Source organism: Natrix helvetica, assembly GCF_964273705.1.
Source record: "Natrix helvetica genome assembly, chromosome: 1".
NCBI classification, from domain to species: Eukaryota; Metazoa; Chordata; class Lepidosauria; order Squamata; family Natricidae; genus Natrix; species Natrix helvetica.
This window is the reverse complement of record NC_138548.1, coordinates 223,766,520-223,783,460: the sequence shown is the minus strand read 5'-3', so window position 1 is coordinate 223,783,460 and position 16,941 is coordinate 223,766,520. Positions and strand designations below refer to the sequence as shown.

At 37.8% G+C, this 16,941-nt stretch overlaps 1 protein-coding gene across 3 annotated transcripts in view; it reads left to right on the top strand.

Annotated features, from left to right (window-relative positions):
• The window catches only part of SCN8A (sodium voltage-gated channel alpha subunit 8), a gene marked incomplete at its 5' end in the record, with an annotated part of 96,497 nt that overhangs the window by 68,547 nt on the left and 11,009 nt on the right, over positions 1-16,941 (top strand). For 2 of the 3 annotated variants that reach the window (XM_081946148.1, XM_081946147.1), the window contains 6 exons: positions 1,196-1,318; positions 6,070-6,354; positions 10,750-10,803; positions 12,019-12,156; positions 13,491-13,595; positions 15,642-15,912. In XM_081946148.1, the coding sequence (XP_081802274.1) occupies positions 1,196-1,318; positions 6,070-6,354; positions 10,750-10,803; positions 12,019-12,156; positions 13,491-13,595; positions 15,642-15,912 (976 nt within the window). The remainder of the gene's footprint in view (positions 1-1,195; positions 1,319-6,069; positions 6,355-10,749; positions 10,804-12,018; positions 12,157-13,490; positions 13,596-15,641; positions 15,913-16,941) is intronic. The other variant, XM_081946149.1, reaches the window with a different exon arrangement.

The following is a 16,941-nucleotide window of genomic DNA, read 5'->3' as shown; positions in this document are numbered from 1 at the left end:
TTATGCTGAACTCCAATTTCAAATGTTGTAGAACCCCCGATTCTCATCAGTCCTATCCTGTATAAACACTGCCAAGAAGCTAACCTGCTGCATTCCAACATGATGCATACTTTGCAATAAAGAATGTCTGTGGAGATTCTCAGTCATGCAGATTATAGTTGTCTCAAAAGTGCTATTTTTTTTCCAAGTCCCATTTCTTTTTGAAAAACACTCCAACTGCCTATTGAAAAAGCACCTTTTTGCAATAAAGAGTACAGCATCCCCAACTGGGCCCAGCTACTTATCATTTTGGCCAGGGATAATAGGCTGGTAGCTGGGCACATAAAGATGGTACCAGAATTTGGAAGCCTGAGATAAAGAGTCCACTGTATCTTATTTAAACTCCTAATGTGAGGAAAGGATCTTAGCCCTCACCTGTAGTACAATACAGTCCTATTATAACTTACAATAAGAGAAAACAATACCCTTCTCCACTAGATGGCCTTCAGATTCTTTGGATTACAATAGCTATTCATGCCACCTATTCCCCACACCAGGAAACAGAAAGCTAATATGAAACCTTCAGAAAGCCTTTGCTCTGACACAGAAGGTTGCAAACTCTTAAGAAACAAACTGCTCTTTCAGAGGAGAAACACGGAAAGCTGGATATTTGTTTTTCTCTTAATTTTATGATGCGATGTCGGTGGGTCATCCCCACATCCACATCCCCACCCAAATGAGAGAATTAAGGAGGTTTGTGCAGTGTGTGTATTTATCTGTATTCTTTTTCATAGGTCCTTTAAAAATTTGTCTGGCTTAATTTAATGGGAGCTGCTGGGATCCTGCAGACTGTTAAGAGGGCGAGGGTAAGGTTCTTGTCATCCGTTTGGGCTCCTAATCTCCAACAGACCCTGTTTCCGTCTGTGTGTGTGTGTGCCTCTCTTTCTCTCACTCTCACTTATTTTCCACCCTTTGTTTTATATTTATGCCTCTCTCAACTACATTATTTCCTTCCAGGTCCTTTCAGTGAAGTGCTGTAGGCAGCTGATGGCCATTGCCTTCTTCGGTGTCACTGTAAATGGGGGTGGCTCGGGCCTGCAGTCCAATTTGGGGGATGAATATACTGCCAGTGCTAGGGGATTTATGCTAACAGTCTGGAACCTCTTCTTTTTTTCTTTTTTTTTCTTTTTCCTTTCTTTTCCTGTTTTCTGTGTAGGTCTCTTTAGTCAGCCTTATAGCTAATGCCCTGGGCTACTCGGAACTAGGTGCCATTAAATCCCTTAGGACACTCAGAGCCTTGAGGCCTTTAAGAGCGTTGTCCCGATTTGAGGGGATGAGGGTAAGATGCCATTAGCGAGCTGATCCTTCTGCATGCCTGTGGATTATTGGGGGTGGTTTTTTTTTAAAGCATGCTAGAACTGATCAAACTGGTAGAAAGACGTAACAAACAGAATCATGATGCAGCTGTGACGTGATCACTTCCCTCTGTTTATGATTCACCATCACCCTGCTGCACAGTTCTCCCTTTTTTTATTGGACGATTGCCATAATAATAACAACAATAACATACTAATTTTTAAAAAAAGGGAGATATATTAAGCTGCCTCATTATTGGCCCAAACCACATGTCATTTGTAGATTCTTTGTTGGCACTTGGCTGCTCTTTTTTGGCCTGGCTTTTAATACCTGTAACATTCAAGGGGGCATTTATGGCTGTCAATTTGGAACAGGGAGAATCACCAGGTGCAAAGAATCAGAATTTGAACCACCTTGAGTTTTTCTTCTCCCCTCCCCCCAAGTTATGATGGATCAAAAATGAGATCAAAACACAATGGTTGGTTTTCACGTTGCTCCTGCCTTGTTTGGGGGTATATGCAGAAAAGGGCTGGATATGGGGAGGGGGAATCTAGTGCTCCCCCCAAATAAAAGATTTCTGGTTTAATTCCTCTGATTTGCACCTCGTTGTTCTCAGTCCAGTCCGTTCTTGACTGGCAGCCTTGACTGATAGCTCAGCTTTTCTCCCTCTTTTCCGTTTCCCCGTTGACATGCTTTATGCCCCCACTCCACTCTCCCCTGTCACTGTGATGTTAGTAACAAATCACAAGCAAAGCATAGAACCTGAATTTTCTAGAAATCATTGCAATATACCATTTTATACATATTGAACTTATCCATGTTTTAAAGGAGATTGCCAATTTAATTTTTTGTAATGCATGGCATATAAAAAAAGATACAAGTTTGAAAGCTGTGAGCCTATATTTTATTAAGGAACGAGCCCTTCTGAATGCATAGGATTGGGCGGTATGTGTGGTGCATTCTCATACAATCTCTTAATTGGAACAATATTGATAGAATGAAAAATAGGAGAGGTTGCAGAGAAGAGATTCACCTTCATTCAAAAATCTGAAAATATCTTTGTTCAAAACAGATCCTAAAAACAAAAACAAAAAGTCAGGGATTATTAGTCATTAGCTCAACCTCTAAAGAGACTTTGTTTAGCCTGAAAGTTTCAATTAAAATCCAATGTTATCCCAAAATTGCATATTATACCTGCTCCAAAAGGATATTGAAGTGGGTGCATTACATAATTATGTTTACTAAATTACATTGCTAAAGCTCCATCAGTTTGGTTTTACATGGAAATTAGATGTTACTTCTTATATTAATATCTTCCTGTGTTGTATAACTGTTAAAAAAACATCCTTATTTAACTTTCTCCACATACTAAAGACAAATATACAGAGACAGGGGAGCTATTCATCCAGAGAAACAATATGCAACATTTTGAGACCTGGATATATAACTGTATAATTGTATAATAAATTGTGGCCAATCCTAAAAAAATTGTGGTTGTAGAACAACCATTCTTTTCAATGGGACTTCATGTTCAGTTTTCGTTTCAGGTTTGAGTTTGTTAGTCTAGGCATCAAGCAGAACTAAATTAACAGGACAGTCCTGTTCATTTTAAAAAAAAATTGAAATCAGTCACACTGGTTTTGGTGGGCTTAACTCTGTAGCAGTAAATGTGTTCATGATGGCAGTATTAGACCTTGAACAAATTCTATGGAATGTACTTCAGATATGAATGTGGAGTAATATTTGTGCTGACTTGTACAAATGTTACTTTAAAAAAAATCTCAACAGCTGCTTTTATTGTAGTTATTTTCAAGAGAAACTAGTGTTTCTAATAAAAGTATTGTAACATAAATTATCAGACATTTTAGCTAGCTTGGCTTGGAAAAATTGTTTCCCAGCATCTTTATAACAGAGAATGGCTCCTTTCTGGTAGGAATTTTAAAGCTAGTTTAGAAATTACTTAAATCTATATATGATTCAGGCCTTACCTTCTTTTTGCCATCAGTATAAACTGACTTCATGAAAATAAAAAACAACAACTATACAAAATATTTTTCCCTAAATAGCATTAAATATAATTCTTTGCTTTTCTCTATGGCTTAACAACTTAATATTTAAAAAATATCTTCAACTCTTTATATTTGGGGGGAAGGAATTAAAATATTGTTATGAAATTTGCATGCCCTACTTTACTATTTCTTAATATATAGTTGACACACAAAAGCCATGTTCCCTTTCTCATAATAGTTTGCAATGGTTTTGATAATTTGTTTAAACTATGGGCATAATGATTACATTGTAAGTGAATGAGTAGAAAAGTAAGAGATACATTTCATCCTGTTAGACAAATACTCAGCAAATCAAAATGCAACATAGTGTCAAGTCACAATAATATGACCAATAAATTTACGTGGTTTTTATTTAATTCATTATCACCGATCTCAAGAACAAAGAATGTGTTTTTTAAGTTTTCAGTTGGTATCTGAAATATAGGCTGATAATGTTGAATTTAATAGTTTCTGTTATTTCTGATAGGCCTCTATTCAGAAGTCAATGGGCTGTTGATTGCAATAATTTTTCTGCTTCATACAATGCCTAATTTTTGCAGAGGATTATGCATCTAAGCACAAATTATGCTATGTCACCATTGTGAAACTTAATGTAAAATAATGTCGCCATCTGTTGACACTTTAAAAAATACAATAATCAGCAGAAAGTAGATGAGGGTTTTTGACTGGAGGAAGTTGAGGAGACTGAGCTGACAGAAGAAGACAGGGAGATTACAGTGCTGTGAGAGCTAATTCCTACTGCTGACATGCCTTTTGACCTTGCACTAGGAACACTTTCCTCATGTCCAGTCAATGGGAAAGGCTCTGTCCAGAAGTTTTCCATATTCAACAGAGAAACAACATTTTTCTTTAACATCCAGATTAGGGGATTTATTTTTTTACTATGGGAGAGGTTCATAGCCTATTAGTAGGGAGGGAGAACTTGGGATGTGGTGGCTCAGTGGTTAAGACGCTGAGCTTGTCAGTCAGAAAGGTCTGCAGTTCAACTGTTCAAATCCCTAGCGCCGCATAATGGAGTGAGCTCCCGTCACTTGTCCCAGCTTCTGCCAACATAGCTGTTCGAAAGCATGTAAAAATGCAAGTAGAAAAATAGGAGCCACCTTTGGTGCGAAGGTAACAGCATTCTGTGCACCTTCAGCATTTAGTCATGCCGGCCACATGACCACGGAGACATCTTTGGACAGCGCTGGCTCTTCGGCTTTGAAACAGAGATGAGCACTGCCCCCTAGAGTCAGGAACAACTAGCACATATGTGCAAGGGGAACCTTTACCTTTAGGGTGGGAGATGTGCCTAGTTCTCCCATTTTCAGGAGTTTGTTGTAAAAAATGTCTAAAGTAGCACTGCTTTTAAAAGAAATGTCATTGCCTAAGAATCATGTTAGAAATTAACGCTGAAGGCAACAATGGATGCCAAATACTAGATCTCTGAAAATCATTATAAAGAGTGATCATAGCTGGCAAAATAATGGAAATACATTCTCACTCAAGTGGAGAAATGTGAGTGACAGCATTCAAAATATTGTGTAAATCTAAAAAAATGATTGATGCCTTAACATCTTCAAAATAAGTACATCATGCTTGTTTCTATGTGTTTCAGAGATCTGTTTGGGAAGATGTACATAGCCCTACCATATAGCCCTTTCTCTTTAAGAATGAATGGTGCAGTATGTATATTAATAGCTTCTTGCTCTGTAAATTAAATAATTTCAGAATGATAGCTTTAATTTTCTCATTCTGAAATAAAAGAGATGTTTATTGATTGTCTTATATATGTTAGACCAACAATACAGATGATACGTCTTCATTTCTGTTTAAATATTAAGATAAGGCAGGCAGGCAGGCAGGCAGGCAGGCAGGCAGGCAGGCAGGCAGGCAGGAAGGCAGGCAGGCAGGCAGGCAGGCAGGCAGGCAGGCAGGCAGGCAGGCAGGCAGGCAGGCAGGCAGGAAGGAAGGAAGGAAGGAAGGAAGGAAGGAAGGAAGGAAACTATAAAACATGAGTGTCATTTGCTATGAAGCAGAGAAGGGAATATGGCTTTTTTCTTTTTGAGCTTGCAAATATGCATGCTCAGCTCTTGGGACACTTCTGGCCTTGCTTACTAAAGAATATATAGTCCTGATTAATTTTATATTAAGCTACCACTGTCTTAGAACAAGTTCGGCACCCTTTCCTACTCCCATTTGAAACATGTGGCTAAAGTTCCTTACTTATCTTCATGGGAGTAGGAGTAGCAGGGCACAAATTTATGAATCTGGTTTTAAAATGGGGAAAGATGGTTGGCTAAGTTAACTTACATGTGTCTCATTTAAAAAAATTGATTCTGACTTGGATATTAGACTCTCCTGGACATTATCAATGCAGAACCCCCTTCTTTTCACAATCTTAATTTTTTTTTAATTAACCACCTATTGAATGGCAAAAGAAATAAAAACTAATTTCCAATATTGGTTTGGATAAATTATTTAATAAAAGATTTTTGAAAAACAAAATGCTTGGAGACACATGATTTTATTTTATTTTATTTGAATTAAGATGAGTTTTATGAGACTAGCCTTGTTTCTGCTCCCCTTACTAAAACTAGACAAATGGATGTTTTGCTTGTAAAACCTAAGTCATCAAATTTTCTGTACTGAAACACTCTCTTCCTTGCTTTCCCTTCCAACACAGGTGGTTGTGAATGCCTTGGTGGGTGCTATACCATCCATTATGAATGTGCTGTTGGTCTGCCTTATTTTCTGGCTGATTTTCAGCATTATGGGGGTTAATCTTTTTGCTGGGAAGTATCATTACTGCTTTAATGAGACGGCTGAGTATCGATTTGAAATAGAAGAGGTGAACAACAAGACAGAGTGTGAGAAGTTGATGGATCCCAATGGAACAGAGATTCGGTGGAAGAATGTAAAGATTAATTTTGACAATGTTGGTGCAGGGTACCTGGCCCTCCTACAAATTGTAAGTTCTATTTTTGTTGCTTGATGTCTATTGTATAATTGCCAAAATATTTAAAGCTTTAAATGTTTTTCCTTTTGTAAATTCCATGTATCTTTTCCCATATTCAGATGGATCAGCCAAACATTTTCGCTTTTTTATTGTATTTTGCATTGATTATAAGGAGCCAATCAAGAAGTCATTTCCATTTTTGAAGTAATAAACATGGGAAAGAATCTCGTTATTTTTCACTTGCATCCCATTTATTAGTGAGGACTTAAGAGCAGTTTATTCTTTAAGCAGTGAAGGTGGAAATAGCAAGGATCTGTTCCTATAAGGAGTGGCCTGAGCTAAGTAACTGGTAATTTTAGCTTTGAGGGAGGAGTGATATATAGTTTCCCGAAGAATTCTTAATTCCATGTGGCTGTTAGAAAATGAAGGGGGCAGGTGTTTCTAGTTTGAATATATGCTAAGCAATACAGTCTCTGTTCACTTTTGTTTTTGGATTTTACCAACTGACATTAAACCGTGGTCATCTTGAAGATAGGTTGTGATCCAGAAGTGAATGCCCCAACACTGGAAGTCTTTAAGAAGATGTTGGATAGCCATTTGTCTGAAACGGTATAGGGTTTCCTGCCTAGGCAGGGGATTGGACTTGAAGACCTCCAAGGTCCCTTCCAACTCTGCTATTGTATTGCATATTATTGTATATCCAAGGGATCTTATTTCATGCATGCAGTCCATCTGTTCTTCCAAGGCCAATCTTCTACACTGCCTATGAGTCATTCACAACCTGGATGATATTCCAGAATTAGTCTTTGTGTATATTCACGAGAAGCAGAGGTGGGGTAGGAGAATAAATCACTTGGAAATGAATCCTAGAGCAACTTCACTGAGGATTTTTTGTGTGTGCGATTCAAAAGGGTAGTTTGTCTATCATTTTATGGTTCCAGGTTTTCCTGCAAAGGTAGTTGAAGATTTCAGGATCTGTGGTGCTATTTTTTAGAAAGGCTGATTGTATCCATTAATCAGAAAGTTTAAAAAACTGGATGAAGATTCCTTTCATTATTTTAATTACAAAAGTGATTTTTTAAAAAAATCATGATTCACTAGCAATTTTCTTTTCACACCATGCATATTTTGTGGACAGTGTATTGACAGTGTATTGGGTCAAATCTTTTTTCAACAATGCTAGCGGTAATAATACAAATAAGTATACTAGTCTTCCAACTCCTAGGATACCATTCTCTCTTTATAATTCTTTATCATTTTTCCATTAATTCATTTAAACATAAATAACATTTCTTTGCACCTTGTATATGTTGTCCCCTACTAAATTACTAATATTTAATATTTTAGAAAAAATTAGTTCCACCATAATTTCAATATCCCAAATGTCTAGAACTACTAATAAAGCCAATTGTTAACCAAATTTAATCAATCCCAGATAAATATCTCAAAATCACTTTCTAATCCTTAAAAGCTTAAATTCACAATATACTTTAAAACACTATTAATATTATTAATACAATTAGATTACCCAATCCTAAACTTTCACCTACTAAGCTTAGCTTATTTTTAGTTCTAATAGATTCTGTTAATATATATGCTACTATTTCCCTATTTTATTTTCTATTTTTCCATTTTATTAATATATTTTCTTATTATCCATCGTCTCTAAGCTTTTTTGGAGTTCCCTTATTTATTGACTTTTTAAACACCCTTTTATCTCTCTTTCTTGGAATCTTATAACTTTTTTTGATATTTTTATACCCTAACCCTTCAGTGTGCCCTTTGTCTTTTTCTGCTGTATTATTTGAGCATCCTTCAATAAGACTTCCTTTTTTAAAAGAGATTTTTCTCTTTTTTCCTCTGTTCTATTATAAGCTTTTAAAGAATTATCTGATTGATTTCTACTTATTGCTCCTTTCTCTTCATTATCGTTATCATCTTGTATCTCATTTTAATTAATTTTAATTTTTTCCTTCCACTGCTTCTTCTAATTTCTCCTCTATTTCCTGAATGCCATGTTCATCTTTTCCCCCAATTGTTGTGTGGCTTCTACATTCATTTCTGTATTTTAAAACAATCCCTCTGTCTCCTTATTGTTCTTTATAGTTTCATGCATGCTTTTGAGCATCAAAATTATTTCTTCATTTACCTCCATTATCCCCTGTAAATCCATTTTGTAACAATTTAATGAAAATTACTCAGTATACCTCTATGATTCCAAGGTCTCAGTATTAAGAAAAAAACTCCTGTTTAGTAGAATTCAGTCAATCCCATAGTTATATCTCCAAAACCCCTGAATTTATCATCTTTAAAATTCTTTGGTAATTTACAGCCTTGTGGTTTCCAATTACATATCTTCCCAATTGTCCAAATTTTAAAGTCTTATTTAACTCATTATTTTCTCTTTTCTTCTATCACCTTTCTTCTTTTATCTTGTAGAATGTTCTGCCAAATAGCATTAATAATCCAATCCAAATTAATCCACCAGGTTTCTCCAGTTTTTTAAATCCATAATCCAATAGCCAGTTTCAATAAGGTTTAGTTATTTGCAATTTAGTTCATCTTAGAAATCTTCAAAAGGGAACAAAAACTCATTAAGTATTTTCAACATATCCGAGTTGTCTTCTAGCATAGAGTCAAAGTTAGGCTGCCTTCCAGATGTTATTTACTTCTATTCTGTGTATTAGACTTTATGTGTATTGGACTCACTTTCACTAAAAGTACTGACACTGTAGTGCTGTAGTGCTTCTCTTCTTCCAGTAGATGGCTCTCCTGCTCCCAAGTCCAACATGAAATGGTCTGTCAAAAACAGCTGATTATCTGATAAATCCAGGGGGTTTAGAAATACAAATAAGCAAAATAATTTATCCTGAAAATCACTTTTCAAATTGTTTAAAGTTTTTTTCCAGGTTTTCTGTATTTTAAGGCTTCCCTTGGGCATTTCTTTCACCTCTTAATTTTCAGTCTCTAATCTTCTCCATGTGTCTAATTGGCACTTCCTTAATGCTTGAAAATAATCTTCTAAAATTCTTGTACTTAAATTGGGTCTTTAGAGTAAGTTTTGGCAGTTATCTCACCCAGTTTCAATGCTCTGTCCATGCACCACTCCAGCACAAATCTTGTAGTCCCAGTTACCCCAGCTTGTGACTGCCAAAAATGGCCATTGTCCCTGCTGTCATTCGGCAGAGCTTGCTTCAGATCTAATAAGGAAATTGCAGGTTCGTCAGGGTCAACGAAGCACCTCTCCTTCCTTTGTTGCCCCTACAAGGCGGCTATGACCCTGTAGGGTCTCCTGACAGTGGTTGCCAGCTGGATTTTGCAGAGCTCAGTGGAGGCCTCTAATTTCCAAGACGTTCTTGCCATGACGTCAACCGGAAGTCAAAAGTGATATTATTTTCAATGTTATTTGATTTATTTGATTTCTGTAGCTGCCCATCTCAACAAATAACTCTGGACAGCCTACATCATTATAAAAACACATTAAAAAAACAATAAATAAAATTACACTTTATTACACGGGATGTTATAATGTATTATTTTGTGAAATATCCTTAACTAAATAGGATTATTAGGATTAAATTATCTTGAAAATCATAAGAACATGCAAATGTTTTGTTAAGGATTTATAGACTATCCTAGTGCACATTCCATATACAAGCCAGAGAACAAATGGATGTACCATTTACCAAAATAAATGCAGTTATAGTATGTCCCTTGTGTGTTTAGGATGGGTGAGAAATTCCACGAAAGTGGAAGCAGTTAAGAACATGTGAATCAGCACAGCCCCAGAGGTGGACTGCTTCCAGTTCAGGCAAACCTGTAGTTAAGATTCTGTGCAGTTTGGCGAACCAGCAAATCCCACGCCAGCAAATCCCACGCAGCTGGCCCCGCCCCTGCTCATTTTTCAGTCTGTTTTCTGGGCCATTTTTCAGTCTGTTTTCAGGCCAGTTTTTTGGGCCAAAAACAGGCCAAAAACGGCCTGAAAATGGCCTGAAAAATGTCAAAAAAATATGCTGAAAAATGGGTGGGAGCAGGGCCAGCTAGTGCTGGGATTAGCCCTAACTGGCTGAATCCTACCTCTGCCTTTGAGGTGAGTGGCCATCTTACAAAGGTTGGAAGTTATAATGTTTCATGTTTTGGGATTACAATCTAAAAGACATGACAAGAAGGAGAAAAGTTTGGATGGGAGGAATGAAACCGATATTAAATCACAATACACCTCTTGTATTTAGAAGAAGATAAAAATGTTAACAAATGAGTATTCCTAGGCCTAATTAAAAGTGAATACAGCATTTCAAATCTTGTTTGTTAAGCAAGCAAAAGATAAATAAACGCTGGCTATTCATGTTGCTCTGTGCCGGCTTTGTTTTTTTCCTCCTCTTTAAAAGAAGTGTGCTTTTTCCACAGGCTACCTTCAAAGGCTGGATGGATATAATGTATGCAGCAGTAGATTCTAGAAAGGTAATATGGCTATGAACCTAGCACTGCTTTTAAAGCAAAGAATTATGATGAATCCTTGATCTTTGCACAGATACAACTGTTTACTTTGTTTGGCAACAATACGTGAGTGATTTGCCTATTGCCTTAGTTTGGGATATTTTTCAGCTTTTTGGTCAAATCCATAGCTCTGATTTCCCTAATAGTTTTTCATCCATATACTAACCAAATTTGATTCAGCTTCTGAGCCCAAACAAGGCAAGTGGGTTGCTACTGCTTGCTGGGATTTAGAAGCAAGAGTGACTTTATTATTTTATATAAGAAAAAATGCTAATCATCTCAAGGGAAAGTTTTAAAAAATGGTCCAATTGTCAGACGCTAGCTGCACCTTCTGTGTATGTAACCTGATCTCTTTTGTGCACAGAATATTCAGCAATGGCCCCAGAATTAATTTCATTACAGTGAAATTAAAGAGGATTTCTGTACGTAATGGATCCCTATGAGCCTTTGAATCAAAGGGCAACTTTTCTAATCATTAGGTTTAGCATAATGCGTAAATTGCAAAGATTTCCCAGAAGAGGACATCATTTAATCATTTAATTCTTCTTTATTATAAGTGTGAATTTAACCAGAAGCAAAATATTTAAACTGCCCTATTTATTAGATGCATGTGAGTTTGAGATAAAATAGGAAAAATGTAAAAATAATTTGAATGCTGTGAAAATATGGCATAACACAAGATATAGTTGAGATTAAATGTCAAATGAATCTAAATGCAGTACAAAATTGAACAGTACAAAATAAATATGAGAAGTATATGGATCATATGGAGAGAATGAATAAAGATCGGAAAAATGGAGGAAAAAATATTAAAGGGTGAAGAGAAGGGTAAATTGTAGGTGGGTAGAGTTAATGAGATGCTCAAAAGTAATGTTTAAAGAACAAAAAAGTCAGTGTATAAAGTGGTTCATGGATATAGTCTCAATGAGGGTTGTTTGCAACAATAGAAAGATTTGCAGAACTATAGTGGGTGCTAATAGTATAAATACTGTAAGATTTAGTTAGATTTCCTTTCTCTTTTACCTTTGCCTATGCCCTTTGACCATTATTTCATTATTTTTCTGCACAGAATCCACTGTGATTTGTTACATTAATAGATTGAGTATATATAAATTGGGGGTGTCTCCCCCCCCCACTCTCCTCTCCTCCAATATATAATTATTTTGTCTCTGCTTATAGCAAGAAGAGCAGCCCAAGTATGAGGACAACATCTACATGTATATCTATTTTGTCATCTTCATCATCTTTGGATCCTTCTTCACCTTGAATCTCTTCATTGGTGTTATTATTGACAACTTCAATCAGCAAAAGAAAAAGATAGGTCAACTTTTCATATTTTCTAGCACACAAGGAGAAGGAAAAGAAGAGAGAAAGATATATCCTAGAATGGTTATTTAATTATCAACTAATAACGATAGAGGAGAGACTTTCCCAAAATTTGCTGCTGCTCATCCAAAATGTAAACGATTAAAAGCAGGTTCTCACATGCAAGTCAGCTATGGCAACTGTAGTTATCGTAAGATGACATTAATGAGGGAAAGGGGCATTACAGGTAGTCCTCGACTTACAAACATTTATTTAGTGACCGTTTGCTCTGAAAAAGGTGATTTATGACTGGTTCTTACATTTATGACCATTGCAGTATCCCCACCATCACGCGATCAAAATTTAGATGCTTGGCAAATTTGCATGTATTTATGATGGTTGCAGCATCCTGGGGTCCTGGGATCAGGGGTGGGTTCCAGCAGCCACTATGGCCGGTTTGCTCGTGCGTGCGCAGCATGCGCGCACATGCACAATACAATAAAAATTGTTCTGCACATGCGCAGAAGCCAAAAACAAGATGGCGGCACTGTAGGTGCTGCCAGGAAAACCGGTTCGGGGGTGTGGCAGGCCTGGGTTGCTGCCGGTTCCAGTGACCCAGGCCGTCAAACCACTACCAGTTTGGCCAAACTGGTCCAAACCGGTAGGAACCCACCATTGCCTGGGATTGTCGTCTGTAATCTTGTTAGGGAGCTTCTGACTAGTGGAGTCATTGGGGGAAGCCAGATTTGCTTATCCACCAGAAGATTAACTTAACTGCAAGAACTGGGGCAAAAAGGTCGTAAATTGGGGCATGACTCACTTAACAACTCCCTTGCTTATCAATGGAAATTTTAGGCTGAACTGTAGTCATAAGTTGAGGACTACCTGTGTAAATCAAATGCAAAGGAAAAGCTTAGTAACCTTTTGTATAATTGTTTTCATTTTGACTTCTTCAACTATGCCCCAAAGAAAGTTACGGTAATTAGTAAATACACAACAGATATATTTCACATAAATTATTTCCTGTTGGACAAGTTTCTCGTGCCTTTTCATTTCAAACAATGACAGCATTACAATTTATAATGCTAAATTGAACCTTTGCATCACAGCTATTAGCTGATGAGAATTATAGTCTGAGATCTGGTGGGCACTACATTAACTTAGATGTTCCCACAACAGAACTAAATAGAACTTAACTCTTTGACACAATTACTTCTCGAGGTGGGGCAATTTCTTTGCCACACAAAGCAGTAAGAAAAGCCTATTCATTGAATATGCACCATAATCTTCAAGCAAGGTTGAATGGATTGTAACCAACTTCCTTTTCTTCCCGTCTTCCCCTTTACTTTGGAGGTCAGGATATCTTTATGACAGAAGAGCAGAAGAAATACTACAATGCCATGAAAAAATTAGGGTCCAAAAAACCTCAAAAGCCAATTCCCAGGCCTCTGGTAAGTTTTTCAATTTTTTTCTAGCATGCCATTCCTTATATACTCAAGTGGAATCTTTCATCCCTCTCCACCCATTGAGATGATTCAGGAATGAAAAGCAAAACCATTATAATTGGTAATGGGTGAAAATATCAATTGGGAGATTTCTGATTCAAATTTCCACATTAGGCAGCCTTGAGAAACCCACAAATCTTTTAGCCTCCATTTCATCATCCCACTCCTGGAACTATGGTACTATCTTCCATAATTCTTGTAAAATTTATGCCCGAGAAAGAAATTAATGCCAGATCAGAAGGCTCCTCTGGCAAAGTGCTATTACAGAATCCTTTTCCCGAAATCAGGGCCTGACCTCCACCCAGTCAGCCATCTATGATCTTATCTTGCAACAGCAGGTGTTTTTGACTTACCTGTATGCTGAATTCAGGTATGAGCCCTTGATAGGTGCGGTCACTTCATCTTATCCCAACAATTGGGTGAAAAGCCAAGTCTTCAGTACTTTATGGGAGAACAGGAGGGTAGGAGCCTGCCAAACTTTAGGGGAAAGGGTGTTCCATAGGACAGGTGCTTCCATGAAAGAGCACGCTCCCTAGCTTCCATAAGATGGTAATGTTTAAAGGACGGGTCTAGGAGTGTGCCCGCTCTATCTAACTTGGTAGGATGGGTAGATGTTCTTAGGGAAAGGCAGTTCTGCAGAAAGCCTGACCTAGTGTCATATAGGACTTCAAAGGTAATGACCAGCATCTTGAATTGCATGCAAAGGAAAATAGAAGCCAGTGTAGCTCACGCAACAGAGAAGATCTGAGTGCTGAACATTGAATTAAAAGCTGGATAATACACTGTATTTTTCGGTGTATAAGACATACTTCCCCCCCCCACCTCCAAATTAGGTGGAAATGTGTGTCTTATACAGCGACTGTTGCCGAAGCCCCACCCACCCGCTTCTACCTTCGATCTCTGCCTCCCAGCAATTTGCCTCCTTGCAGCAAACAGCAAACAGCCTGGTCAACTTCAGCACAGCCTGATTTAGCACGAGCAGCTGATTGGCGGTTGGATCTGCCTCCCAAAATATCTCCAGCAGGTGTTCCAGGCTGTGGGGATCATCGCTGCCATTGCCACCCATACCGCTGCCACCTATCACCACCTCCACATGTCCCATTTTCAGCCTCCACACACCCCATTTTTGGCCCATTCCAGACGACAGGGATCACCATTGTCGCCACCTATACCCGCCACCTGGAACAGGCTGAAAATGGGATTTGTGGAGGCCAAAAATGGGGTGCAACAGCAGTGGTGATCCCCGCAGCCTGGAACAGCTGATGGAAGTATTCCAGGAGGCAGATTCAACCACCAATCAGCTGCTCGTGCTAAATCAGGCTGAATCTGACCTTGCTGTTTGCTGCAAGGAGGCAAATTGCTGGGAGACAGAGGCAGATTTTTTTTCTTGTTTTCCTCCCCAAAAGCTAGGTGTGTCTTATAGTCTGGAGCATCTTATAGTCTGAAAAATATGGGTATTTTTATCAATTGTTTAAACCTACTGTTCTAACTGCAAATTTCTATGAGTTTTCTTTAATGGGAAACAGTATGTAAATGTGTCAGATAAATCTAATAGCCTCTTCTGGGATAAATATACTTGAAGCAGAATAGAGGAGCTATCTTACTATTTACTGCTAGTTTACCTACTTACTTTGGCTGCTGAAAAAAAAACCAACAAGTGGATTTCTCTACCATTTCCTTAAATTATCCTACCTGATATTTGCTCTGCAGCAAATAAAACTGAACAAAGCCAACATCATGACAATTTAAAGGAGAAAATGAAGCTGAATGTGAAGTTAATCATATTATAATCTTATATGTACTTACATGCAGCTAAGCTTCATTAAATATCATGCTGACTGAACATTTTTCAATCTGCCTTTAAGCATCTTCATAATGGGAGGGGAAAAAAACTTTTGTTGCCATCTTATTAAAATCTTCTTTAATCGGATAGTACCAAAGGTACACTGGATATTTCACAGTGTTGATACACATTTTTTCTGTGTATAATAGAACAGAATCCAAGGCGCTGTCTTCGACTTGGTCACCCAGCAAGCCTTCGATATATTAATAATGCTACTCATCTGTCTCAACATGGTGACCATGATGGTTGAAACCGACACACAAAGCAAACAGATGGAGGAGATCCTCTACTGGATCAATTTTGTCTTTGTTATCTTTTTCACTTGCGAGTGTGTGTTGAAAATGTTTGCCTTACGTCACTATTATTTCACTATTGGATGGAATATTTTTGATTTTGTGGTTGTGATACTCTCCATTGTAGGTAAGTATATAGAAATATTTTTCATGTATCTAGCACAGTTAATCAAAGTACCTGAAGAAATGGACGATTCTAATGTTCAGTTGCAAACATCAAAATGAAAATGTGAACTTGTTAATAGTGAAACCGAGACTGATTAGGAGCTGAAATTTTGGTTCTTTCTATCATTAATCAGTTCTTTTATAGCCACTCAGGGGGCACAATAGTTCAGCGGTTAAAGGTGCCGAGCTTGTCAGTCAGAAAGTTCAAGCGGAGTGACGGGGTGAGCTCTTATTACTTGTCCTGGCTCCTACCCACCTAGCAGGTCAGAACCATGGAAAATGTAAGCAGATAAAAAGCTACCACTTCGGTGGGAAAGTAACAGTATCCCATGTGCCTTGGTGCATAGTCATGCTGGCCACATAACCACAGAAATGTCTTAGGACAATGCTGCCTCCCTCAGATAAGGAACAGAGATGAGTACCATCTAGAGTCGGATACAACCAGGCAGGGGAAACCTTTGCTCTTTGTCTTCATGGTCACTAATCTGTTTTGGATGATATTATTTTACAATGTAATTTGAGATTGCCTCTTAAAATTGCTACTTATATAGAATGACTAAGCTTTCTATTAAAATTTATTGAGGAGCAATGGAAATATTCCTGGAATATGTTAAATCCCATTGATTCTCATTTTGTCACTAGACTCAATTCAAGGTACTGATACTGACTTTTAAAGCTACGACTGAGTTTGGCATAGTTCTGTGATGACCTGGGGCGTGGTATGAAAGCAACACAGCCAGAGAACAGGAACCTCCCTCCCTTATTTCTCCAACTTTGCCCCCAAATGTCCCCATGTTTACTACAAGTCCTGGAGCAAAACTCTCACATGCACCTTCAGCAGCCTCAGGCTGTGAGTAGTCCAGTAAGCAAGGTTAGCCAAACAGTAACCAGGGCCAGCAGTCCAATAAACCAGGTTAGTCAAACAGTAACCAGAGCAAAAAGTTCAGTGAAGCAGGCAAACCAAGCAAACCAGGCAAGTCCTACAAGACAA